Consider the following 26160-nt stretch of genomic DNA (forward strand, 5'->3'; position numbering starts at 1 on the left):
CAGTCATAAGATGGATGGTGGAGATAGAGTGGAGTTGTGCTTCCTTGCATGCCAGTACTATATCAGTGATGTGATAATTCGATGTTGTCCATGTATCTGAAAAGTCTATGTTTATTGTCTGAAAAGCATAGATTCATTCACTGTTGCTTGGTAATCCTAGATTCATCTACAAAGCGTATGTACAATATTTCCTGGATTATACACGTTGTAATAAATTTATAGTTCATCTGTGTACTACATTTGTGCCTTTGTATAGATGTAGTATGATTAAAGGTTCACGCAAAAAATTCACAAGATACGGTCTTATATTAGGAGCATCCACAGTTACAAACAGAGACATCAATATATATTCCAAACATTTAATCATCCAACGAGCATAATGCAACCACAACGAATATCACAACCAACATAATATGTCATGCAAAGTCCAAATAGTCCACAATGTCCATACAGTCCTGAATAGTTATAGAAAAGTAAATACAAAACACAATAGTTCATAGTAACACCTACCACGTCCCTCACTGCCTCCTACTCTTGCCCTTACCCTTGTGACCCAGAGCGCTGGTGCCTAGAGTGTAAGGGTCACACGGACGGCGTCGCCTAGTGCCTAGAGGCGGTGTAGGATGAGTCGATGGAGCGTCATAGAGCTGAGAGGGGCCAAGCTCATCGTGCCTCTTGTCCATGTCATCATCATCGTCGTCGTCCTCGTCCTCGTCCCTGTCCCCTATAGCTGCTTGACTAGAGGAACCCAAGCCTCCTCTTCCTGTGGAAGGAACATACACGTCTTGCGTCGTGTCTGTCCTGCAACCACAATGATCAGCCGCACGGTGTAGACGACGTGACAGCCTCTGTTGTACAAAACTATGTTAACTGAAAGAATATAATGTATTAATAATATGTTTGAAAGAATATTTTAAATCTTACGTCTAGGAAGCCAAGTATGTAGTCATCATTGACTCTCAGCCGAACACGCTCGATCTCTTCAACTGAGCATTTCAGTGTATTGCCCTACAACAAAGTTCTCAATAATAAGACCTCTGAACAGATAGCATTTAGTTTTGTTTTCTTTTGTACAAGAATGTAACTTATTATAAGGGTTATATGGCTCGAAGGTTGCAATAACTATAATAGATAACTCCTAATGTCAGTCCAAGAACGCCAAATGTATTGTTATGTAACTCAACATAACAAAATAAGGCGATTGGCTTACCACTCTGTCTAAGATCGGTCCTGCCTCCACCTGCCTTCCTGCATGAGTCGAATGGTCATACGTTGTGTCTTCATCATTAGAAGACTCGATGTTGGCGTAGTCAGTTTTGGTCCACTGTAGCCTCAGCCTGCACCGTGTCGCACGCTGGTACCAAGCTTGTTATCGCCTAAACTCACAGTTCGTGTGCGGCTTGTTGTTGTTGTCCACATTGTCGTGCATCTCCTCCCATTCCTCAATGTAGGACTGGTGGTGCCTCTCCCAGTCAAAAATCTTATTGTTCCTCTGACGATCCAACCTGCATGTATGTCATCGTTACATTAATCCACGTATGTGGCACCATATTATAAGAAATGGACCATCATCATGAGACATTTGAAATATCAAAACACTTACTTGTGTAAGTCAATGCCAGTCGAGAACAGAGGCATAGGCCAAAGCTTTCTCACTCCAAATTGGCATGCAACCCTATCTGGCAGGTGGTACTCGACAGCATAAAAGCATATTAGAGGGCACCTCATCCTATAGAAGTAGTCGTCAGCCCCACAGACGTTGCTCAGCTGAAAAGGAAGTGCATCCTCTCCACCATACGGCTCCCACTCCACCTACAACATGTCCAAATAAGATGTTAGATGGTATACTAATCCTTTTCAAAGCAGGATGGAAAATAAAATTTACTTACACTAGACGCCGTCAGCATATCTAGCTTGTTCATGTACTCAATGTATGCCCGGTCTATCCTCGTGTGCAGAACCCTGACCTGGCCCCAAAGGTATGCCCATGTCGGCTGGTGACTTGGAGGCTGACCTTGGAACCACTCATGATGAGCCAGAACATCTGGACGACCAACTAGAAAACGAGCCCACATCCACAGCTGTAATAGGTACACACATCCACCAAGTGACGGGTTGGACGTAGATCGACGACACCCCTCGCACAACTGCTGGTATAGAAAACATAAGGCTGTAGAGCCCTAGCTATACTGAACCGCCTAGTCCCAGTCACTAAGGCAGTGGATCCACATCTAGGACGCATTATCACCCATGGCGTCGGGAAAGAGAACGCAAGCAAAAAGGTGTAGGATCCACGCCCAGTAGTAGTACCCAACCGTCTCCTCATCTGCCTCCTCAGGGCACTATGCGAACTCTACACGTAGCCATGAGATGGGAACTCCAGAAGTGTGAGCCCCTTGCTCGCCAAGCTCACGCCCAAGGAAGGCCTCCACTCATGCTCTCTAGCCCTCTGACCTACACTGCCCGGTGACTAGGTTCCCATGAATCCTTAGGCCTAGCATCTTCTGATAGTCCTGAAGCGAGACTGTCATCTCCCCGAAAGGTAGGTGGAAGCTGTGAGTCTCCAGCCGCCACCTATATTTAAGACAAAGCAAGATTACTTGTTAAAAAGTCAATCGCATGAACAAATGGCCATGAATGGAGGTAATGATTCACTTTAATACCTGTCTACCAATGCAGTTATCGTCGCTGAGTTGAACTTGGGCAACCCACGACGAACCTAAAAGGAGATGACATCCAGGCTAGCTCTTTGTAGGAAAGGAGTGTACCTGTCGTCGTACCGAATGTCCAAGAACCCACTGTGGGTCCTAGAATGAAGGTGCAGAAGGTCCTACATCGAATAAAACATAGTCACATGTTACTTCATGAACACATTTACAAATAAAACTTATAGATTATTACCTGCCCCAGCGCAACGAGACGTCCTCGATGGGTCTCCTCGTACGTCGGGTCGAGCAGGTGGAATTGCTCCATCCTATAAAAAAGTGAATGAATTAGAATTCCAATATACAATGAAACATGAACTTATAAATGTATAAGTAATTGACACAAATACAAGCATAAATTGAGACATGCATAATTAAATATATTAATAAGACAAATATAAAATAATACTATAAACCAATAGTCCTACCTCACTAATCTGCCAACGGCAACTTCATGAGTTGTGGCCAAGTCTACCACACTTGCCGCACTCGTACTGCTTGGGATCAGTAACAAATGGAGTTCCTCTCCCATGCCTAGTTGTTCCAAGTATCTGATCCATAACCATCCTATGCCTCATCCTCTGCCTTGATCCACGCTTGTTCCAACGGTAAGCTGGATCCGCAATGTACTTCGGCCCATCATATGGAGGCCACTCTCTAGGGTCCCGAAAAGGCATGAAACGGGGGCTCCATGTGTTCACAAGCATGTTGACACTGAACTCATGAGGCATTCTCCTCTCGATATTATAGTTGTGATGCCTAGCTGTAGCCACCAAATGAGAACATACAAAGTGGTATTGCCTTAGTTTACCACAAGTGCACTTGAAATCTTGGAGGACAACCACATGTATTCTTGACTCTCGGACCTTGCCGTCAGACGTTGTACTGCCCCTATGCTCGACCTGATAAGTCCTTGTGGCATGGTCAAAGCATGCAACCTCATGTGTGCTAGCCCTTTCTCTTGCCTTCTCTAGGTGTGCCTTTGGTTTCAGAGCCCATATCTCTCCATCACTCCTCAATTGCAATGCATGGGCATGTCTATCGTTGAACCAGGCAACAAGCTTATAGAAGGTGAATTGAACAATTGCATTCACAGGCATACCACGTATCCCTAATAGCAACTTATTGAATGACTCTGCCATGTTGCTGCACTGAAACTTGTACCTCCAGCCACCGGCGTCGTGAGCTCTCGTCCATTTCTCCAAATCCCTCATCAAACCTGTGAGCCATTGTCTACCTTCTGCATTTGATGCGGTTCTAACCTACTCTAACTTTTCCCTAAAGTACTTGTCCTCAAGCTATCGAGCAGCCTCCTGGAACAGATCAAAGTTACCCTTGACACCGTCCTTCTAGAGTAGATTCTCGACAAGGTGTCGAGTACACCAACGATGGTGCAAAGGTGCATACCCCTCTAACTGCTCTCGCACGGCATTAAGTATGCCCTGATGCCTATCAGATATGACACCAACCTCCCTGTCAGGCCCAACCACGTGTATCCAGACTAGCCTCAAGAACCATCCCCAACTGTCATTGTTCTCCTTCTCAACCAAAGCAAATGCCAAAGGAACCAACTTGTTGTTCGCATCACAGGATATGGCTATAAGAAGTGTGCCCTGGTATTTACCAATCAAGAACGTACCATCAATGGAGAAGACGGGACGACAGTGCCTAAAGGCCTTGACACATTGAGGGAAGCACCAAAAAGCACGAAAAAATATATGTCTCCCATCCTTCCATGCATTAGGTTTTGGGATGTACTCATAATGCATGCCTGGATTCACCGCTTTGATTGCATTTAAAAGAACTGGCAGCTGCTCATACCCATCCTCCTAGTCCCCATATATCATCTTCCACGCTCGCTGCTTAGCCCTCCATGCTTTACCATAAGTTATCACATATCCTCCATACAACGCCTCAACGGTCCTGATAATTGTTCCCATCAACCGCTTGGCAATGAGGGTAGATGTTAACTGCCGATGCCTCAGTGTCAGCTCATGGTCAGCACAATTGTGTGGCTCGATAACTTTTGTGATCTTCCATTTTCTGGTCACCTGTTGCATCCTTGCACAAACCCTCCATAGGCAGCGTTCCTTATCACACACAACTATGTAATGGCGCTCCATATATGAATGCAATACCCTGTAAGGCCTCTTTCACATCACTACAAAAGCCTGCAACCACCTCTTCAAAGTAGGGAGGTCATTGAACACCCTCCTCTCCTCAATTACCATGTTAGGACCGACCTCAGGAGCTTCTAGGAGCTCATCATCACATCCTTCTGCAAACGCCTGATCGAAATGAGTAAGATCACTAAACTCATGAACTCTAGGATCACGTTGGCCAGGAAAGATACGCCTCATCATCTTAACATCACTCTCCGTCAGCTCTCCAACAGGACGATCATCATCAGAATCAAGAGCCTTAGCCATCTCATATGGCTCCGAATCATACATAATTTCAACACTATTGGAGCCACGGAATCCATCTCCAAAGTGCACTTGCGTAGCAATATGGGGCACATCCATATTCTCAGGAATGTCTCCTACAACATCATTATAGAAATGAGGAAAGAATGAAAGAAATAGATGTAAGGAACGAGGTAAGCTCCCAAAAACCATGCGGTTAAGACACTTGGATGATTCTGTGTCAAAGGGATATCTCATAAGGAGGATCTGCCACGAAAACATGGGTATGACAACCATCTCCAAATACTGCATTGGGGGCAGATTGAGTATTAGGAACTGTAGGCGCAATCTGCACATGCAGGTAAGGTTCCAAAACGGGAAGGTCGATGTGTGCCTGATGATCTATTGCTGGGGTAAACCCATGAGGGATTGGATCAACTAACACCCGACGCACAACCATGTCCAAACATTGCAGCTGGCTCTTCATAGCCGATCTCACATAGTTCTCCCACTGATCCGCACAACTAATTGAGATCATTCACCTGAAGATGTTCGGAGGACAACCTAGGTGCAATACACCATCAACTGCAATGTCATCATCTCCAAAGCAATGCAGCTTCTCCCAAGCCCTTGCAACCATCTCACTAAATGAAGGTCTATCATTGAATAGCACAGGCACGCTTTACATGTCAAGAAACTCAACATATCCATAGCGATTGCTTTCAACCATGCCTCCATAATATATGGTCACTAGGTTGTCCATCTATTTCAAAAACATAACGAAACACATGTCCTTTAGTCCAAATTAGACGATAGATAGTACCTAACAAGTACTTTCTAACTACAAACTAAGTAATCAAGATAATAATTACGTATATATTTATAGTGTACTCACTAAATAGCTAGATCATATGTAGTTAACTACAAATATAACTATATATCTAAGTAGCTATCTAACTATATCTATTTACCAATGTATCTATGTTTCTATCTATCTACATATATATCTCACTAAATCAACTAACTGAGTCATCACAGTAACTAGTAAATAACAAATACCAACTAAATAGGTACATTGCATATTCATAATTTTTACCTTTTCGGGTCGGTAGACGATGGGCGTAGGTCAAGGCAAAGATCCGGGCCCATGGTGGCGCGGCCAATGATAAAGGTGGCGCGCGGCGAGGGCGGGGTGTCCGACGCTCCGCGCGGCGAGTCTAGCTCGACGGGCACGGGAGGCACGCCGGCGGTGGACGGCGGAAAGGCGGGTCGAGGCCAGCGGTGGAGGGGGGCAAGGTGGGGCAAGGCCGAGGCCGCCGGTGGAGACCAAGGCGAGGCTAAGGCGAGGACAGCGGTGGAGGGCGTGGCGGCGCAGCGCTGCCGCTAACCACGGGCAACGCCGCGAGGGCACGGTGGCATGGCGCGGGCTCGGGCGAGGGAGCAGCGGCGGCGACACGGCGCGGCGAGGGCATGGGCTCGGCCGCTAGAGCAGCAGCAGCGGCGCTGCGCGGCGAGGGCATGGGCTTGACCACCGGAGCAACGGCGGCGGCGCGGCTAGGCGCGGCGCAGCGTGGGCGTGGCACGACGCGAGCGCGGTAGGGCGCGGGCGCGGTGGCGCGGCGCGGCGGGGGCGCAGGCGTGGCGGTGGAGCAGGCAAGGGTGGCGACGGCGCGGGCAGGGGCGGCTTGGGCGAGAAAGGAAGAGGAAGAGGCATGGGCCGGATAGATATTTCCGAGCTCGGCGCCAGTCACTACGGCGCCGAGCTTGGTGCCAAGATCTACGGTGCCGAGCTCGGCGCCATAGTGACTGGCGCCGAGCTCCCTGGCAGGCCACCCCACCATGCCCGCCCGAGCTCGGCGCCAGAGACGCTGGCGCCGAGCTCGGCGCCAGTCACTCTGGCGCCGAGCTAAGGGTCCATTTCTTGAATTCTTTCCGCTAGGGGTCCATTTGTGAGAAAGTTTCAAAAAAAGGGCCAAATTGTAAAAAAATCGGTAGAGAGGAGGACACCAGAGACCCGTGCATGCAGGACACGATGCTAGCCATGGAGCAGCTGCAGAGCCTTCTGCGTAGGATTGTGGTCCCACAGCGCAGGAGGCGGGCCCCACCATGGAGCACAGGAACACCGAAGGGAATCACGGGACACACAACGGATGTTGCTAGGAGAACCGTCTGCTACCATCTGGAAAACCGTCGTGGCATCGTCGTTCCTTCTTCCACTTGATTCGCGACGAGCTCAGAGAAGGCGCGTTGCCATTGCACAGCCGGAGAAAATGGTCATGGGGCCGTCGTAGAAGGCTGCAACACCCGCGCTTTCCCCCAGCAGAGGGCCCTCCACGAGCGGATAGGATGGCAGTAATAACTTGTTTGAGCTCTGTAATGTGAGAATTTTTTCCCACACTTATGTACTGTGCTTTAATGTTATATATTAAAAGTTGTTGTCAAAAAAATCCAAACAGGCCCATCGCATGCAGCTGCATGTGTGCACAACGCTTTAATTAGTTTATTTAGATCCGTCTCGTTTTACAATGAGCATGGACACAATGAGTACTGCAGTTCTTCTTTTTTCCTTTTTTATTAAAAAAATAACTGCGATACAATAATATATGTCATCCCTTCCAACTTGTGGACAAGATACAGACAGCTCGTTCGGGCCCCACATGCACAAAAGTTGCTCAATGGACCAGTAAAATACATGAATAAGAAGTACAACGTAATGGATTTTATATATTTACTGTATGCATGCATGAAGTGGAGATAGGTTCAGTGCACATATTAATAAGTGTACGTAGCCTATGGAAAGCCCTAGCGATCGAGATGGCTACTGATGGTGACGTAACAGACTGGTCTCAACTGCGTTGTGAAGCCCACCCAACGTATAGCTGAGCAAGCTATCTCTGAAATGACAAGCCGGGGGCTGCCGCGCCGTGATGGATGGCACGGCGGCGCCGCGCCAAGATCGATGGCGCGACAGATCCTGTCACGTCATCGGTCAGCGCCCCGGTCGTCGCCACGTCAGCCCTTTCGCCGCGCCACCATGCATAACGCGGCACAGGCATTTCGCCGTGCCATGACAATAGGCGCGGCCAGAAGTGTTAGATTTGGAAATAAAAAACAACCGATGTTAGATTTAAAATTAGTTTATAAAAAGTGTTAAAATTAAAAAAATCCTAGTGGAAGGTCGAACGCCGAAGGATGCCAGTCCAAACATGGGCCTTGCCAAACCAATTTGGCTCCCAAAACTGAACTTTGTCCGGCCCAAAACATTTCCATCACAAGGTTAGTGGGCAGCCGATCTGCTCGAAAGCCCAACCTCTTGTGACGTGGCGGCACCTAATAGGCCAAGCCAAAAGCATTTTTTCAATATATATATATATATATATATATATATATATATATATATATATATATATATATATATATATATATATATATATATATCATTTAAATAGTGATTCTAGGTTCAAATCTATCTGCACCATAATATGACATGATAATTTAAATCAAAATCCAGCACCATAATATGACATGTAGTTTAACCGATAAATCAAGATCCATGTTAACCATATTAGATAATCTAAAAGGGATCATTTTTTGCCTTAGCTTTACATCCCACAAGTCGGATGCCGTGGCTACACTGCAAATTGTGAATTAGGCAGCAGCTTGGCTGCGCTACTTGGGCTGGGTGCGGCTGCGGCTGCATCTACTGTACAACTCTATTAGCGTATATTTGACACATATCTAACATTGTTGTCTTCCTTGAATATGTACTAACCATGTGCATTATTGTATTGGGATAGAAGAGTTGGATTACATAACGCATGACATTAGGCATGCACAATGGGCTCCCTAGGAATACAACTCGATAGATCAAGTAACCTAGGTAAGATGAATCGAGGTCATTCTATGGTTGTATTACTTGCAACCAAACATCTTTGTGTTGTCCACCAATGTCTGAATGTCAACTCTCCATGCTCAGGTGTTTTAGAGCCCGCACATTATAAAGATTTGGCAAGCCAAATATGAGAGTTTGGCAAGTTTTGCTAGCAAACCAAGTACTAGCCAAAATCGTGGCTTGCCAAATATTTGGCATGGCAAAATTTAGAAGTGAATCAAGCAGGCTCTAACTACATAATGTTTTTGTCAGGTGGGTCTGATAAGCATTAGGCCCACCTATCAATGATAAAGGCACGAGTAAATCGATAATGATTAGACTCGGACGTCCGTCTAGACGGACCAACCTGCTCGCGTCGATAGCCCACATCGCGCGGCATCGCTGGCGCCGCTCGCCCGCATCGCGCATCTCCGCCCCAGTCTGTCTCGCTGCTCCTTCCACCACATCCGCTGCGCAACGAGAGATTCGGTGGTGGTGGGGACTGCGGCGCTGACTATAGGGGTTGCGTGGAGCCCATGATACCGACGGCCACGAAGGGGTCCCCGGTGGCCTCGTGGTAGGCGGATTCGATCTGGTTGATGGTGGCAACGGCGCGGCCGCCTCTAGTGAACTCCACACGCCGACAAGCCTTCGTTTCGTAAGCAACAAGTAGATGTTGCGCTTGAAAAGTGCATGTTGCAAGCGTTTGTTTCAAGTATTGCAGATGTTTCAGAGGTATGCTGCAAATATTTCATATGGATGTTGCAAAAAGTCGATCGAGATGTTGCATATGTTGCAATGGTTGTACACGTATATTACAAATGTCTGTTCCCAATGTTTCTTCTGTTTTCCATACGTTTGTTGCAAGAGTGTTTATCTATATGTTGCATATGTTTCGCACATATGTTGCAAGTGCTTTTATGTGGATGTTGCATATGTTTTGAATGGTCTCAAATGTTTTAGGTGTTTTCACAAGTGTTTCAGACTAATGTTTTAAGTGTTTCATATGTCTTCATATGTATGTTGCAAATGTTGCATCTAGATATTTCAAAAGTAGATCGGTTGTTGCATCTCCCTCCTCACCTTCTGCTACCTTGTCTTGGTGTCTCATCCTCGTCTTCTGCTCCCTTGCATCCTTCTCAGACCACGGAGGAGCGCGGCGGGGGTCGGTGCAGGGGGCACGCCGAGGGATGGTGACACGGACTTGAGTGTGAGCTCTCCCCTTCTCTGTTACGCGTGCAGGGCAGGGATACCGCTTAGTTGTTTGTTACTACGAGCAACCTGATCGGACTCTCATTGGTGGGCCGCGACGCCAGCCCACGGTTGGTGGAATCGTTTAACCGTTGGCTGACGGGAGCTGCATTCGGACATGGCCCGGGGGCTGTACCTACAGGCGCTAGCATCTCCGCAAGTAAATTGACCATAGAGGATCTCATTGCTCCAGGGCCAGGGAAAAAATTGAAAGCTCACGGTTATTCTTTACCGAAATCAATTAAATAAATAACAAATGAATCAAATGACATTTCAGCAAAAAAAAAAAGTTTGATAATAACATTGGTCTTGTTCGCTTCTTTTTTTTAAGATAGGCTTGTTCGCCTTCTCTGTGGCTTAGACGCAGCTGAAAGATTTATGTAGGGAATGTTGCAGCTACGAATGGGCCGACCGCTGCGGCGGCTGATCACAGCTGAAGAGGGTTCAATGGCAATTGTCCAAATTTCTCGCGGGCGCACGCATTCGTAGGCCGCACCGCGCCACCGGGACGGGAAGAGCACCCCCTGCATCGGCGCATTTGCTCCGCTCGCGTCCCCGCCTCCCGCGCACGAGACGCTCTCCGCTTTTTTTGTGTCAACGAGAGTTCGAGGGGGAAGAGGCGGGGAAGCCGACGGGCGACGACCGGGGCGCGGGGCGATGTCGTGGCTCCGCAGCGCGGTGCACCGCGCCGTGGAGGCGAGCGGCGGTCGCAGCTCCCTCCTCACCCGCACCGTCCGCACCTCCCTTGACACCGTCGTCAGTGGCGTCCACCACGCCGGCCAGGCTGTCGCGGGCGGTGCCAGGCTCATCACCGTACCGACCACCCCCTAGCTCCGCTCTCATCAACGGTCGCCGCATTGTCCGTACATTCCCGGGGAACGTTCGTGACTAGGGTTTGCGCTTGTGCTCTCGCAGGGGAACCGGAACTACAAGAGCGTGAAGGTGGCGGCGAAGAGGTTGGAAGAGGCGGCGCTCACCTACAAAGGGGGCGAGAGGGTGCAGCTGCTGCGCCGGTGGCTCGTTGCGCTCAAGGAGACCCAGCGCGCGACCACGGCGGTGCGGGAGCCGCAACTTGGGGACAATCCGGACCAGACCGCGCCCCTACTGGTCAGCATCCCTTCCTGGCTGGCTGCTGGCTTGGTTTCCATAAATTTTTGGATGGCATTGCGTGATCCCGACTCATTAGGCGCCGGACCACATGTGCTTGCGGGCGTTGCAGGATCTGTACATCGATTACGAGAGCAGCGCGGAGCCGATGAACTTTTTCCATGTCTTCCTCTACAGCCAAGCCCTCGAGTGTGTTGTTCTCTCCTTGGTGAGTTGGGTTTGTGGCCGTGCAATTTGGTGTTGCAATGGTCTCGTTGTAGCCATGTAGGTACCATTGTTGAGTAATTTCAAAATTTTGACTCGTCTTCTATGATCAGATTAGGGAAGCCCCAACTGAGGAAGAAGTTTCACTGATCTCAGAAGTTTTGGGGCAAGTTATTCAACCATTTGATGTCTTGTTCTTGAAAATTTTCCATTCATATATGATCGTGTCAGATTCTTACATAACAAGTCTCATGCCCAGTGTAAAAAAATGGGCTATGTATACATGATCTCAAGGTTCACTGTTACTGATTCACTTTACAAATGCCTGCCCCCCTGCACTACATTTAGGACGTTAATATGAGTTATATACTCCTTTCAATTTTTTCCATCTTACCTCTATTCAGGCAACATATAACGCTATGGTTCTTCATTACAGAATGTGCCTTTCGGGAGGGAAGGATGTGCACAATGCACTCTTGAGTAGTTTAAAGGACCTGGCAAGATTATTCTCAAGTTATAGTGACGAAGTGTTGGTACGAATTTCCTTTTTGTTTTACCAGTTCTCAGTATTAAACCATGTACTCATGTATAACTACTTTTTAATTGTAGAACCTCTTAGGTCCACCTCAACATATGAGTTATTTGATCGTTGAGCTATCTTGCATAAATCATGTACCTGGTGTTATTAGATGCCAACAAAAGCATAAAATGCATCAACTGTGATGTTGCATTCTATGTTCTCCCTTTCTAGGCAAAACGTGATGAGCTGCTTGAGTTTGCTCAGAGTGCGGTCTCAGGGCTAAAGATAAACGCTGACATTGCAAGGTTCTCTCTTTTCTCTTGGGCAGGGGTTGAAGGTGCTTGTAGTTCCATTTTTGCGTGTCCATGTTTACATGCTTTAAAAATTAAAACCTCAATTTTCTCAATTCCAGATTAGATAATGAAATTACTCAGTTGCAACAGCAGATAAACTCAATGGATGCCCTTTGTGCTACATCAACCGGCAATGAGAATAAAAAATCTCAAACAACCACTGAGGTAGGCCTAAGTTTAAAGTTATTCAGCTTGTACAACTGTGGGTTATCCTTTCCTTCAATTGATAAAAGGTAGCACTGTCATGCAATGTATTTGTAAGATAGATTTATTTCTCCTAGATGCCAACTAAATGGTATGGTAATGAATACTGTGCCTCTGATTTGTAAACTAATCTTTGTGCAAGTGCACGGAACATTTATGAAGTGTACATTAGGTCGTTTTTTTCTATTCTAAGTACGGCATGTTATGTTAGGAAAAAATAATTTCAACTGTTAGATAGGATTTTAATCATTGTTTAGTTCTTTTTTGAAATATATCATGTTTTCCTTTTTAACTTCAGAAACCCTTTTTTCTTGTCTATTCCATGCATGCATGCTGTCTTTAGGTATCAGTAGTTGACTGAGGTTTTCTTTCCCTGTTATATTCCAGTATGGTTCAACTTACTATTCATCATTGTTAATATAGTTAGTGTAAGTAGATTCAATGTCTTTATGATACCGTTTGCAGGGTTTAAAAAATGCAGTTTCTGAGGTTCGACTTTGCTCTAGAATGGAAGAACTTCTATTGAAGAAGAAATCAATACATCCTGGTGATTCATTGGAGACTCATTTTGAGAAGGCACGATGCTCCTATTATTTCGAAATTAATTTCACTTCTATTTTTGCTGCATGCTTCTTCACTTAGCACTTAAATTTGATAGAGCAGAAGAATCTAAAGCGTTTTTGTTTGATCAAACTTATCTAATTGTCCTCCCTTGTGAAGTGAAGTGATACATGGGTGTTATATTAATGTCCATCTATAAAACTTTGCAGGTCGATAAACTGAAGGTTTTGTCTGAATCCCTTGCAAATTCATCTGCAAAAGCAGAAAAACGTATCATGGAAAATAGGTTTATATCTTGAGCATTCTTTGTGCTGTATATTTAGTCTCAGCAATTTAGCATGTATCAATCATAAACATGCTTGCATACTTATATATATCAATTGAACACATATGTTATGCTGTTAATTCCTCTAATGCATATTTTTGTTCATTTCAGAGCCACTGATTTATTTGGTTCCAAAACATTTGAAATGACACTCTCTGCTTAAACTGAATTGATTGTCTATGCTTTACAATGCAGGCTACAAAAGGAAGAATCTCTTATCTTCCGGGTCACCAAAACAAATGAAGTTAGTGGCATAGAAAAGGTATTTTTTGTGCTACTAGCCTGTGACTGAGTCATCTGCAAACCACCATAGTATTTTATTAGCTAAATGATTATGTCAGAGGGTTAAACAAGGATTTAATCTACATCCATATTGACAGAAAAAAAACACCCCATAATTTCCCAATGAAACAAAAGGAAGACATTAACTTTAAATACCATATCCATCAAAGCAGTTGCAAAAGAAAAAAAAATAGCAGGATATCCAAGCTGTTCCAATATTTTTTTTTCAATCCTTAGTCCATGCAATTGGTTTTATGCTTCTGCGATCTGCCTGATTGATGCTTAATCAATTAAGTTTTATAAAAGGAATTAGTTGCTGAGATCTCTGGACTTGAGGAGCAAAGGAATCAACTTGAGGCAGAACTGAAGAAGGCAATATTCTTCTTTCTATTTCCACCTTCATGAAGATCTATCGTTCAATATATTTCTTCCAATATATTTCAGCAACTTACATAGTGGCAAAATTGCTGGGATTTTTTTGCTAAACAGTTCAGGGTGGAGACAACCAACAAATTTTGCCGTGGACATTGATGTTACCTATATAGTTGATAAAAGTAATTGTTTTTTGATAAGCCATCATAAGTTCTTCCTCTTAGGATACAAGACACTAGTTTATAATGTGGTAATATGAATGCTATTATTACTATGACCTGTGAATATGATATCAGTTTCTCAGAAATGTTATTATTACCATTTGAGAAAAGAAATGTTATTATTGCCTGCATCTCAAATATATTCTAAGTTAGTGTGACCTGCTTTTTGGTGAAGCAGTCTATTAAAATCTGTCATCTTTATTGGTTTGGTTTACTTATTCATAGAGGCTAATGTTTACACGAGAGGTTTGTTTTTAAGAGTGATTCTGAAACTCATATTACAGGTGAATACTAAATTGAAAGTAGCTACAGTGAAGCTTAAAAAAACTAGAGAGGAATGCGACCAATTTGATGAAGCCAGCAATCAGATTGTGTTGCACCTAAAAACAAAGGTTAACTTTCTGTTTGTTAGTTTCTAGTTTAAGAAATGCATTGTGTTAGCACAGTTCACTTGTTTATTTTGTATTTTCTGGCATATCCCCAGGAAGATGAACTTTCAAGATCCATAGCTTCATGCAAAGAAGAAGCAAGCACTGTCAGTGCATGGATCAGCTTTTTGAAAGATACATGGAAATTGCAGTCCTTGTTTGAAGAGCTAAGGGAAAAGCAGGCCAAGTAAGTAGGCTCTCTCCCTGAACCCCTGAACAACACATTGTGATAACTAATAATGATTCTCAGAAGTTACAGGCTCAAAATATTTGCTGACATGCATTCCTCGTATGTTGACTGCAGTGAAGAATTGGATAGATGTGGACTCTGCTTTGCGAAATTGATGAAGTATCATGTTTCTGCATGCATGGTACTTAATTTGACTTTTACTTTCTGAAGAAGTGATACGCTATTGAGGCCTTCTGTTTACAAGCTTTTGCACAGCAATATTAGTTGTTCTGCTGAAATTTTCTTTTGGAATTCTAGGAAGAGCTAAGCACTTCTATTGACTGTATCAAAACCTTTGTTGATAACTTGAAAATATTTGGTGACAGGTATGGTTTTCATTTTTCAGTCTAATTTGTTCAAAGCATCTTCCCTGTGGCTGAACATTTTTAGTTTCATCACCAGATCCGTGTCAGCAGAGGATGGAGCTAATGGTCCGTCTAAGCAATCAAACCCTCGTAAATACCTTGAGGAAGAATATCTCCAAACTGAGAAAAAGGTGATTTGTTGATGATTATTTGCCCTGTTTACTGATGAAAAAAATATACACTGCTAATGGAAGAGAACACTAAAATTTTAGTTAAAGCTGGCATCATGAGCTGACTCGGAAAGTATCTTTTTGTGCCACATAATTCTTCGATATGTGTGCGTCTATTTCAGGTCGTAGCTGCATTCAGTTTTGTTGATAGCATCAGAGCAATATATTCTTCTAACCAGGATTACTATAAAACGAGGTAGTTGCTTTTCAAGATCCCTCTTGTGCTATCTTTCGAGTCCAGGCTACATAATATGCATGCCGTCCTTTACACTGCCAGATCTGTGCCTATAGTTTGTGCAGAAGGGATGATCCTGAGGTAAAAAATCTGTTTGCCACCATTGACAAGCTGCGCATCGAGTTCGAATCCGTGCCACGCCCAGTTCTTCAAATTGAGATCAAAGAACAGGCAGAGAAAAAGAAACGATCCCGTTCCTTGATAGTGTCCGCGTCACCCCATTCGAGAAGCGACTCCCCGATCGCGGCTCAGCTCAGGACACGACTGCCGTCAGAGTCCGAATCGGAGCTGGCCAAGTTCGAGCAGGAATACAAGGCCGACGAGATCAGCGGGTGGGAGTTCGATGACCTCGAAGACGAGCCAAGACCTGGCTTCCTATGATCTGGGTAAGACGCGAATGAGATTTATCCCAGACATCCAGTAGTCTTCATTGTAAAGCAATAGAGTCATTAGCACAAAATCATTGGGAGATGTAGTAGTGTACGTAGCAGAGTGCAGAGCCGTGTACGTAACTTTGTCTCTTTTTCTGTCACGTCCTGTTCGCTGTCGATTTTTGCTGGGATTGACCTGCAAATATGACAAGTGCAAGCGAATGCCGTACGTATATATGCAAACATTTTTCTTGGGTACAATGCCATCGTGACGTTGCACGGGAAAGTCAACACTTCCTGTTTTAACCGTCTGCATTGTCATCCTTTTTTTTAGCCTTTGTTCTTTTCCTCAGCTTTAGTTGACAGCAGAGAGATCACAGACGCTAAGGGCGTCATTAGTTGCTCAAACTGGATCGTCATATGGCCCATCCTGTATCTTTTGGTGCATTCGTTTATGTTTAGTTGCCCTACTTGCACCTTTCTACTGTTTCCTTCCGTGCAGATTTCCTCCTTCATCCCGGACGGCGCCGTCTTCTCGATCCTCACTTCCCTCTCGGTGCAGGCTTGCTCGGTGCTTGGCGGGAACATTTACGCAGAGCGCGGGAGATGAGGCCGTCCAGGCCATAAAGCGCGCGCGGGTCGCGGTTAGGGTTATCACCCTCACTCTTCGCCTCTTCTTTCGCCATAGCTCCGGTGCGAACTCCCCTCTAGCTCCCCCTCGACCTCGGTAGCCCTACCGAGGCGACCCTCGCCGGCGGATTTCTCTTGATCCTCCGGCGCTTTGACGGTATATGCCACCTGCGCTCTTTCCCTCCTCCTTCTTCAGTGTCGATTTTGTTGATTTGTTGGTGGATTTTGCTTGAAATGCCAAGAAATTAGGGTTCTTGGTTTGACATCCTCAGATCTGTGCGATGCTATACCTAATTTACCTGTTCCTAGCTCAGATCTGTATATGATGCTTCGTATTTAGTTTATACCTCATGTTTTGTGTAGATCTTGTACATGCTGATGCCTATTTTGTTGTACACACTGAGCAAAGTGCCTAGAGTTTAGTGATGTTGATTGTGTAATAGTATACGCTGGAGGAGCACCCTTTGGTGTGGCAGCCGCGTCTTTCATAGTTTATTTTGTCTGATTTTTTGCTTGCTAAGCAGTACACACCCATGTTGCATGCTCCCTTTCTAATGTTGCCCTCCATCCTGTTGGTAGACATGGCCTTTGAAACTAGGCGTAGGGCTGCCGCTGCTGTGGTTGTTGCAGTGGTTGCTTGGTTTTTCATGTAGTTTAGGAGGAGAGTTGAAGATTCACGCTCAGTCACCTATGGTCCCTTGGCTGAGAGAAACAAACAGAGGATGAACAACCTTAGATACATCTATGAATCTGATGATGTGCACTGTGTCAACCTTCTTAGAATGAAGAGGGCCCCTTTTTCCAACTTTGTGACCTTTTCTGTAGTACAGAGCTTGTCACTGACAGCATACATGCATCTGTTGAAGAACAAGTAGCCATGTTCTTGCATGTTGTTGGTCACAATGAGAGGTTTAGGGTGGTTGACCTCACCTTCAGGAGGTCCACAGAGATAATTAGTAGGTTCTTCCAGAAGGTGTTATATGCGGTAGGAGAGCTGAGGAATGAATTGAATGTCCCTCCTGCTACTAATGTCCATCCTAGGATCCTTGGGAGCAGAAGGTGGTACCCCTATTTCAAGGTTGGTATCCATAACTTGTCATACATAGGTCTCATTCATTATCAGTTTAGTGTCAATGTTCACTTGCACTTATATTTTGTTGATTTAGGATTGTATAGGAGCAATTGATGGTACTCATGTATTAGCTAGAGTGCCTGTGAAGATGCAAGCTGCCTTTAGAGGCAGGAAGCACACCATCACACAAAATGTGTTGGCAGCCGTGCACTTTGACCTCAGATTCACCTATGTGCTTACTGGTTGGGAGGGATCATGATGCTCTTATCTTGTCTAATGCTCTTGAATGAGCTGATGGCCTTAGAGTGCTACCAGGTATCATCCAAACCACAAAAAATCATTAACACTTTGCTTAATCCTAAATGAAACTACTAAAACATATTCCCATCTGCTAATTTCTAGGCAAATTATATCTTGTCGATGCTGGCTATGCAGTGAGGCCTGATTTTTTTGCCACCATTTCGTGCCACAAGGTACCATTTGAGGGAGTTTGGTTCAAACCGACCTCAAAATCAAAGAGATCTTTTTAATCTAAGGCATTCGTCTCTTAGAGTAACAGTTGAGAGGGCTTTTGGGGCTCTAAAGAATAGATTCAGGATATTGGACAACAAGCCTTTCCACCCATACAAGACCCAAGTTAAGCTTGTTCTTGCCTGTTGTATTCTTCACAATTAGATCCTCAGGCATGGGTAGGACGAGCATGTGCCCGCTGAATCCACATGGACTCCTAACATCAATGACAATGCCTCACAACCAGACCATGTCCCTGACAATGGTACCTAGGCACAATAGAGGGAGGCATGGGCTGCACAGATGTGACAAAATAGGGGGAATTCTAGGGTGTAGTGGCATGGTGTGTGTACTGTTTAGTAGCATTGGAGGAATTTATATTTTAACTGAGACCTATGGCACTTTGCAATGATGTAGTACCTATTTATTTTCTGCCTATTTGATCTGTTGAACTTGTATTTCATATCATGCAATTTGTTTTTCTTACATACTGGTTGTTCAATGTTATGGTGGTTATGGATAGAAAATGGATAATATGCCTGACCAGGTTGTTAACATTGGTGGTGAGGACAATGTGGTGGAACAGGGTGGGGTAGTTGCTGCTGATAATGGCAACCAAGCAGCCCCTCAGCCCAATGGCCCTATGCACTAGACTCCTATCCAGTCTAGGTTCATGCTAAGGAGTGTCGGGGACCTAATACCGGGGTACCCCAGAAGGCGGAACCGATAACCACCAAACATGAAAAACTTCCGGACGCATAAAGGCGTCATGTCATCCCTTGTTCGAGTAACAGGAGTTCGGTTCCGCCTCGCCCGACGCTTATAGGGCGGGCTCGGTCCCGCACGAGGGCCGAGGGATAAACTCCGTCTCGCCTGACCCCTCGAGGGTGGGCTCGGTCTCGCCCGAGGGCTAAGGGATGAGTTCTGTCTCGCCCGATCCCGGAGGGGCAGGGTCGGCCTCACCCGACGCCTTTGTGGGGTAACCCTGTCTCGCCCAAAGGCTCAAAGCCAAACTCCGTCTCGCCCGACGCTTATAGGGCGGGCTCGGTCTCGCCCGAGGGCTAAGGGATAGATTCCGCCTCGCCCGATCCCAGAGGGATAGGGTTAGTCTCGCCCAAGAGATAGGGATTGATCTCCACCTCACCCGACGGCCCAGAACGAGCCTCGCCCTGATCGATATCTATCCCTCATAATGATGGGTACAGGACGAGACAAGACATTCGGGTCAACCATGGCTCCAACGACCATACCCTGCGCCCTGGCAGGAAAAGGACTGCTAGGGAACGACAGGACTGATGCTTTAGACCCTTCCGGGCGCCGCAGAGCCCAAAAGGTATTATAGGTGTGCACGCCTCACCCTGTAGAGTTGTAGGCGCCGCCTTCAGCTCTGGGACACGGAACCCAACAAAGATATACGACAACCGCTACGCTCCAAGAACGGATTTGTTATCTCCACGGACGACGAGTATTCCGTTACCACGCTGTGGACCCGAGGGAGCGTCGCCCGCTTCCCGACCCCTCAGGTCCTCCCAGTCGGAAGGCCTTGGCCACGGTGCCACACTGGACCCCGACCCCGAACTCTCCCAACAAGGAATCATGGGAACCAGAAGGCTCACGGAGCGGGGCTGGGAGAGGCTCATAAGTCAAAACCACCGTACTACAGCCCATACCCTGCGCAGGGCAGCGTTCTGTGACTAGCCTGACATCCTACAGAGACATCGACAATATCGTAAGCACTTATCTTCCTCCGCACTCATCAGGATGGAGGACCTGATCGGATAGACGTAAGCCACAAGACTAAGTAGAATACGCATCCCGGAGTCTTCACCCTTGTAAAGCCACCCCTTTCATCTATAAAAGGGGGTGCACATCCTCCATCGAAGGGACGGAAAAATGATAGTACGCACTCATACACACATTCAAGCAGCTACGAAGCTCTTGACCACCTTTGAATCCTTCGATCAGAGACTTGGGACCAGTCCCTCTCTTAGCAGTTTGTATCCCTTACTACAGACCGTTCACGGTGCTAATAACACAAGCAGCAACAAACTGGACGTAGGGACGTTCCGCCCGAACCAGTATAAATTCTGTGTCCTTTAGCGCACCATCCGAGCCTAACGCGCATTACTATAAATTCACTTGCCGGTGCTTGTACGAAACACCGACAGTTGGCGCGCCAGGTAGGGGCTTTGCGCGTTCCAAATCAGGTCTTGGATGACCACCCACGCAATCACCTGGGCCCCGGGCGCACACGTGCGTTTCGGCGACCTGGATTTCATCATCACACTAGAAGGAGAGCTGGCACTGACTCACTTAGTCGCCCCATCTCCCCTTTCCATCAACCTCAGCCGTCTCAGGCTTGAGGGTCCACCGGGCAACTCCCGGGAAGACGCATCACCCAAGGAGGCCTCTCACAACGCCACCATGTGTCCGGAAGGGTCCGTATGGAGCGCCCCGACAGCGTTTCCGTTCGGTCTCCACAACATTGCGGCAACCGCTGGCCGCCCTCTGGCGCTACGTGTGGTTCAACCACCCACGGACATCGAGTTCGTGGGGGCGATTGAGCAGGATACGAAGACCCTCTATGAGCTCCTCACCGAGGAGCCCGTATCGCTCTCCAGCTCAGATTCCAGTAGGGGGAGTCACCACCCTTCCCGGGAATGCTACATGACGCAGACCCCTGAGGGTCACGCCGAAAGCGCCTCCAGGGAAGTGGCCACCCCTACAAACAATCTTGACAGCAGATCCGGGGAGGAGGGGACAGCCCCATCTCACTTGAGGATGGAGCAGCTAAAGGCTCATCAACAGGAAATCAATGAGGCCGGGCAAGGGCTCGCACGGGAATACGCGGACATCAATCGCGAGATTGAACACCGTAAAGACGGGGGGCGCGCGCGCGCCACAGCCCGCACCGTACATCAAAGGATCCTCACCGACGATGGGGCCTTTCCTCACTTTGCTCGAGCCAGCCAGAACATCGCCGCAGCGACTGCCTTGCTGCATGGTCTCCCGGAGGCCGCGACGTCCGAGGATCGACGCGCTTATCGGGAGATTCGCACGTTGCTCGAGCGTGCAGCCGCGCAGCAGGCGGAAAGTTCGTTGTCTCGACGACGCGAACCCAACACCAGCCAGCGCGCACCTTCAGTGCGCCCCACCAAGGACGCATCCGTACACCAAACACCACCAGCCGGCGGGCAGCCCTCCGTCGTCCCTATACATCAACGCCTCGGTCGTGGCCGTGACGTACGCAACATCATCGACGCCCGGAGGCGTGCTCACGGCGACGAGGGAGAAGCAGCGCGCCGCGGCTACCATCCCCGACGTGGCGGGCGCTACGACAGCAACGAGGACCGAAGCCCGAGCCCTGTTCTGCCAGGCCCTCAGGCCTTTGGCCGACACATCCTCAACGCTGCGTTCCCTCTAAGGTATCGACCGCCTACGAACATTCCTAAATATTCTGGCGAAACAAATCCCGGGCTTTGGCTCGAAGACTATCGGCTTGCATGTCAGGCCGGTGGTGCGAGTGACGATAATTTTATTATTCGCAATCTCCCGCTGTTCTTGGCCGACTCGGCACGAGCATGGCTGTCGCACCTACCGTCCAATGCCATTCAGAGTTGGGTGGATCTGACTGAGATCTTCGTGGGTAATTTCTAGGGCACGTACAAACGCCCTGGAAACCCATGGGACCTCAAGAACTGCCGTCAGAAGGCCGATGAAACCCTCCGCGGGTACATCTGGCGCTTCTCCCGATAGTGCAATGAGCTCTCGAATGTCGCCGACGCCGACGTGATAGGAGCCTTTCTGTCCGGAACAACCTGCGAATCCCTGGTCCACAAGCTAGGACGCAGGGGCCCGCGAACTACCAAGGAACTTCTGGACATCGCCACCAGTCACGCCTCTGGAGAGGAGGCAGTCGGAGCCATCTTTGATCGCTCCGACGGAAAGACAAGGCGGGACGAGGACATCAGCGAAGGCGCCTCCAACCGTCCCGCCAAAGGGAAAAATAAGAAGCAACGGCGCGACAACTCGCTCGCGGCCGCTGCCGACCGCAAAGGTGGCCGGAAGCCCGCGGAGGGCACTCCGAACCGCTTCGAAAAAATGCTCGAGGGGCCATGCCCAAACCACGCCTTTCCGGCCAAGCACCTATACAAGGAATGCGGCCTTATGCGCAAGTACTTGGCTGGGGGTCTGAACAAGGAGCAGGGGAAGGAGCCTATTCCCACCACTAACGACACGGAGGAGAAGGACGATGCCTTCCCAACTCCGACCGGTGCCCTCATGATCTTCGGAGGATCAACGGCCTACGACTCCAGGCGCCGCCAGAAGGTCGCACGTCGAGAGGTCTATACCGCTGGACCGGCTATACCAGCCTATCTCCGGTGGTCGGAATCCGCCATAACCTTCGACCGAACCGACCATCCAAATACCATCCCACACCCGGGAAGGTATCCGCTTGTCGTCGACCCAATCGTCGGTCCAAAGCGGCTCACCAAGGTACTGATGGATGGGGGCAGCGGCCTCAACATCATGTACGCCAAGACGCTCGACGAGATGGGCATCAACCGAACGCGCCTCCGCCCCGTCCGAGCGCCTTTCCATGGCGTCGTGCCAGGAAAGCAAGCCGTGCCGCTAGGGCAGATTGACCTGCCCATCACCTTTGGGGATCAATCCAATTACCAGACTGAGACCCTCACCTTCGATGTAGTGGGGTTCCCGGGGACTTTCCACGCCATATTGGGGCGACCATGTTACGCGAAGTTCATGGCCGTACCCAATTACACATACCTGAAGCTGAAGATGCCGGGCCCCTATGGGATCATCACCATCGGCACCTCCTTCCAGCGCGCTTACGAGTGCGAGGTCAAATGCTGCGGACACGCATCCGCGGTCATCGCATCCGAAGAGCTCGCCACCCTCAGGGAGGAGGTCATTAAGGGGACACCCGATGCAAAAAAGTCGTCTGGATCGTTTGAATCGGCAGAGGGCTCCAGGGGCGTCCTCTTGGATCCCAGTAGCTCCGAGGGCAAGGAAGTCCGAATCAGGACCGCGCTCTCCTCCGCATAGGAAAGCGCGCTCGTCGACTTCCTCCGCGCCAACAAGGACATCTTTGCGTGGAAACCCTCGGATATGCCGGGCATCCCGAGGGAGGTCGCTGAGCATACTCTCCAGATCCTCCCGGGCTCCAAGCCAGTAAAACAACGCCTGCGCCGCTTCGACGAGGATAAACACAGGGCCATCGGCGAGGAGATAGCCAAACTACTGGCCGCAGGATTCATCAAGGAAGTATACCACCCAGAGTGGTTAGCAAATCCTGTACTTGTTCGGAAAAAGAGCGGGAAATGGAGAATGTGTGTTGATTATACTGGCCTCAACAAAGCGTGTCCAAAGGATCCATTTCCTTTGCCACGAATAGACCAAATAGTCGATTCCACCTCGGGGTGCGAAACCCTCTGTTTCCTGGACGCATACTCAGGCTACCATCAGATCGCGATGAAAGAGTCCGACCAGCTCGCGATGTCTTTTATCACGCCCTTCGGATCATTTTGCTACGTTTCAATGCCGTTTGGTTTGAAGAACGCTGGGGCAACGTACCAGCGCTGTATGCTTAGTTGCTTCGGAGACCTCATCGGGCGAACCGTTGAGGCCTATGTCGACGACATCATAGTCAAATCCAAGCGGGCTGACCACCTTGTCGCCGACCTTGAACGCACCTTTGCGAGACTCCGGGCGAACGGCATCAAGCTCAATCCCGAAAAATGTGTTTTCGGGGTCCCGAGGGGCATGCTGCTCGGCTTTATCGTCTCCGGACGTGGCATCGAAGCCAACCCAGAGAAGATATCAGCCATCACGAGGATGGGCCCGATCCAAAACATAAAGGGGGTTCAGCGGATCACCGGGTGCCTTGCCGCTCTCAGTCGATTCATTTCATGCCTCGGCAAACGAGGACTCCCCCTTTATCGACTCCTGAAGAAAACTGACCGCTTCGAGTGGACAGCCGAGGCTCAGGAAGCACTTGACATGGTTAAACGATTTTTAACTAAGCCGCCGGTCCTAGTTCCTCCATGCGATGGAGAATCTCTACTACTATATATATCGGCCACCACCCAAGTGGTTAGCTCCGCCTTAATAGTAGAGCGAGAAGAAGAGGGGCACGCCTTCAAGGTGCAGCGCCCTGTATATTTCATCAGCGAGGTGTTATCCGACTCCAAAACCCGCTACTCCCAGATCCAGAAACTCCTCTACACCGTCCTCATCACCAAAAGGAAGCTACGCCACTACTTCGAGTCACACCCCGTGACAGTAGTGACGTCGTTCCCCCTCGGCGAGGTCGTTCGTAGCCATGACGCTACGGGGAGAACCGCAAAGTGGGCACTCGAGCTGATGGATCAGGGCATTTCTTATGTCCCCCGAACGGCGATCAAATCTCAGGCACTGGCTGACTTCATCGCGGAGTGGACCGAGGTCCAGATGCCACCAGCAGCCGTCGATCAAGAATACTGGATTATGTACTTCGACGGATCGCTGATGAAGAAGGGCGCCGGAGCAGGACTAGTCTTTGTATCCCCCCTCGGGGTCCACATGAGGTACATGGTTCGGCTTCATTTTCCCTCATCAAACAATATTGTAGAATACGAAGCGCTCATCAACGGCCTACGAATCGCCATCGAGCTGGGCATCCGACGCCTTGACGTTAGGGGCGACTCTCAGCTGGTCGTCAACCAGGTCATGAAAGAGTCGGGCTGCCACGATACCAAGATGGAGGCATACTGTCAAGAGGTTCGACATCTGGAGGACAAATTCGACGGCCTCGAGCTCAATCATATCCCCAGGCGCCTCAACGAAGCGGCCGATGCACTCGCAAAAGCAGCGTCCAGCCGAGAGCCAGTTCCAACAGGCGTCTTCGCCAGTGACCAACACAAACCCTCGGTACGCTACGTGGGGTGGGAACAAGCCGATGATGGCCCTTCTAGTCCGACCCCCAAGGCCGATCCGCCAACTGCTCCTCCTGACCCCGAGGTCATGGAGCTTGAACAAGACCCAGCAATGGAGTCTGATCCTCCCGATGATTGGAGAACACTTTACATCGACTATCTCCTCCACGACGTACTACCAACCGACAAGACAAAAGCCCGACGGCTCGCGCGATGCGCCAAATCCTTCGTTCTTGTAGAGGGCGAACTCTACAAACGAAGTCACATCGGAATTCTTCAGCTTTGCATCCCTGGCGAACAGGGAAAACTCCTACTGAGCGACATCCATGGTGGGGCATGCGGACACCATGCCGCACCAAGAACCTTGGTTGGGAAGGCATTCCGACAGGGTTTCTATTGGCCCACCGCAGTAGCCGATGTCGAGCAAATTGTACGCACCTACGAAGGGTGCCAATACTACGCTCGGCAAACACACCTCCCCGCCCAGGCTCTCCAGATGATCCCCATCACGTGGCCCTTCGCGGTCTGGGGGCTTGACTTGGTTGGGCCACTTAAAAAAGCGCCCGGAGGCTTTACCCACCTGCTTGTCACCATAGACAAATTCACAAAATGGATTAAAGCTCGGCCAATATCCACAATCAAATCCGAGCAAGCTGTGCTGTTCTTTCTCGACATCATCCATCGCTTTGGAGTACCGAACTCCATCATCACAGACAATGGCACGCAGTTCACCGGTAGGAGATTCGTTCGTTTCTGTGATGAACAACACATCCGAATCGATTGGGCAGCCGTCGCGCACCCCCGGACGAACGGACAGGTCGAGCGCGCAAACGG

At 48.4% G+C, this 26160-nt stretch overlaps 2 protein-coding genes across 6 annotated transcripts; one reads left to right on the forward strand and one right to left on the reverse strand.

Moving 5' to 3' along the window:
* Positions 1-6447: 6447 nt before the first annotated feature.
* LOC136466846 (uncharacterized) lies at positions 6448-6951 on the reverse strand. Its single transcript, XM_066465364.1, has one exon. The coding sequence runs from the start codon at positions 6949-6951 to the stop codon at positions 6448-6450; it is 504 nt and encodes a 167-aa protein (XP_066321461.1).
* A 3659-nt stretch (positions 6952-10610) lies between these two features.
* On the forward strand, positions 10611-17038 carry LOC136501086 (uncharacterized). Of its 5 annotated transcripts, none has more exons than XM_066496594.1 (19): positions 10611-11045; positions 11148-11339; positions 11419-11547; positions 11657-11709; positions 11980-12076; positions 12295-12368; positions 12476-12581; positions 13086-13196; positions 13391-13467; positions 13702-13768; positions 14095-14160; positions 14666-14773; positions 14866-14996; positions 15114-15180; positions 15297-15364; positions 15441-15534; positions 15696-15769; positions 15865-16194; positions 16682-17038. In XM_066496594.1, the coding sequence occupies exons 1-18, from the start codon at positions 10890-10892 to the stop codon at positions 16187-16189; spliced, it is 1995 nt and encodes a 664-aa protein (XP_066352691.1). In that variant the 5' UTR covers positions 10611-10889; the 3' UTR covers positions 16190-16194; positions 16682-17038. The 5 variants fall into 5 exon arrangements, with proteins under 5 accessions (XP_066352691.1, XP_066352683.1, XP_066352705.1 ...); XM_066496586.1 differs by having other exon boundaries at positions 16742-17038; XM_066496580.1 differs by lacking the exon at positions 16682-17038 and having other exon boundaries at positions 10612-11045; positions 15865-16440.
* Positions 17039-26160: the final 9122 nt, after the last annotated feature.

This window comes from Miscanthus floridulus, chromosome 1 (genome assembly GCF_019320115.1).
Source record: "Miscanthus floridulus cultivar M001 chromosome 1, ASM1932011v1, whole genome shotgun sequence".
Lineage (NCBI taxonomy): Eukaryota > Viridiplantae > Streptophyta > Magnoliopsida > Poales > Poaceae > Miscanthus > Miscanthus floridulus.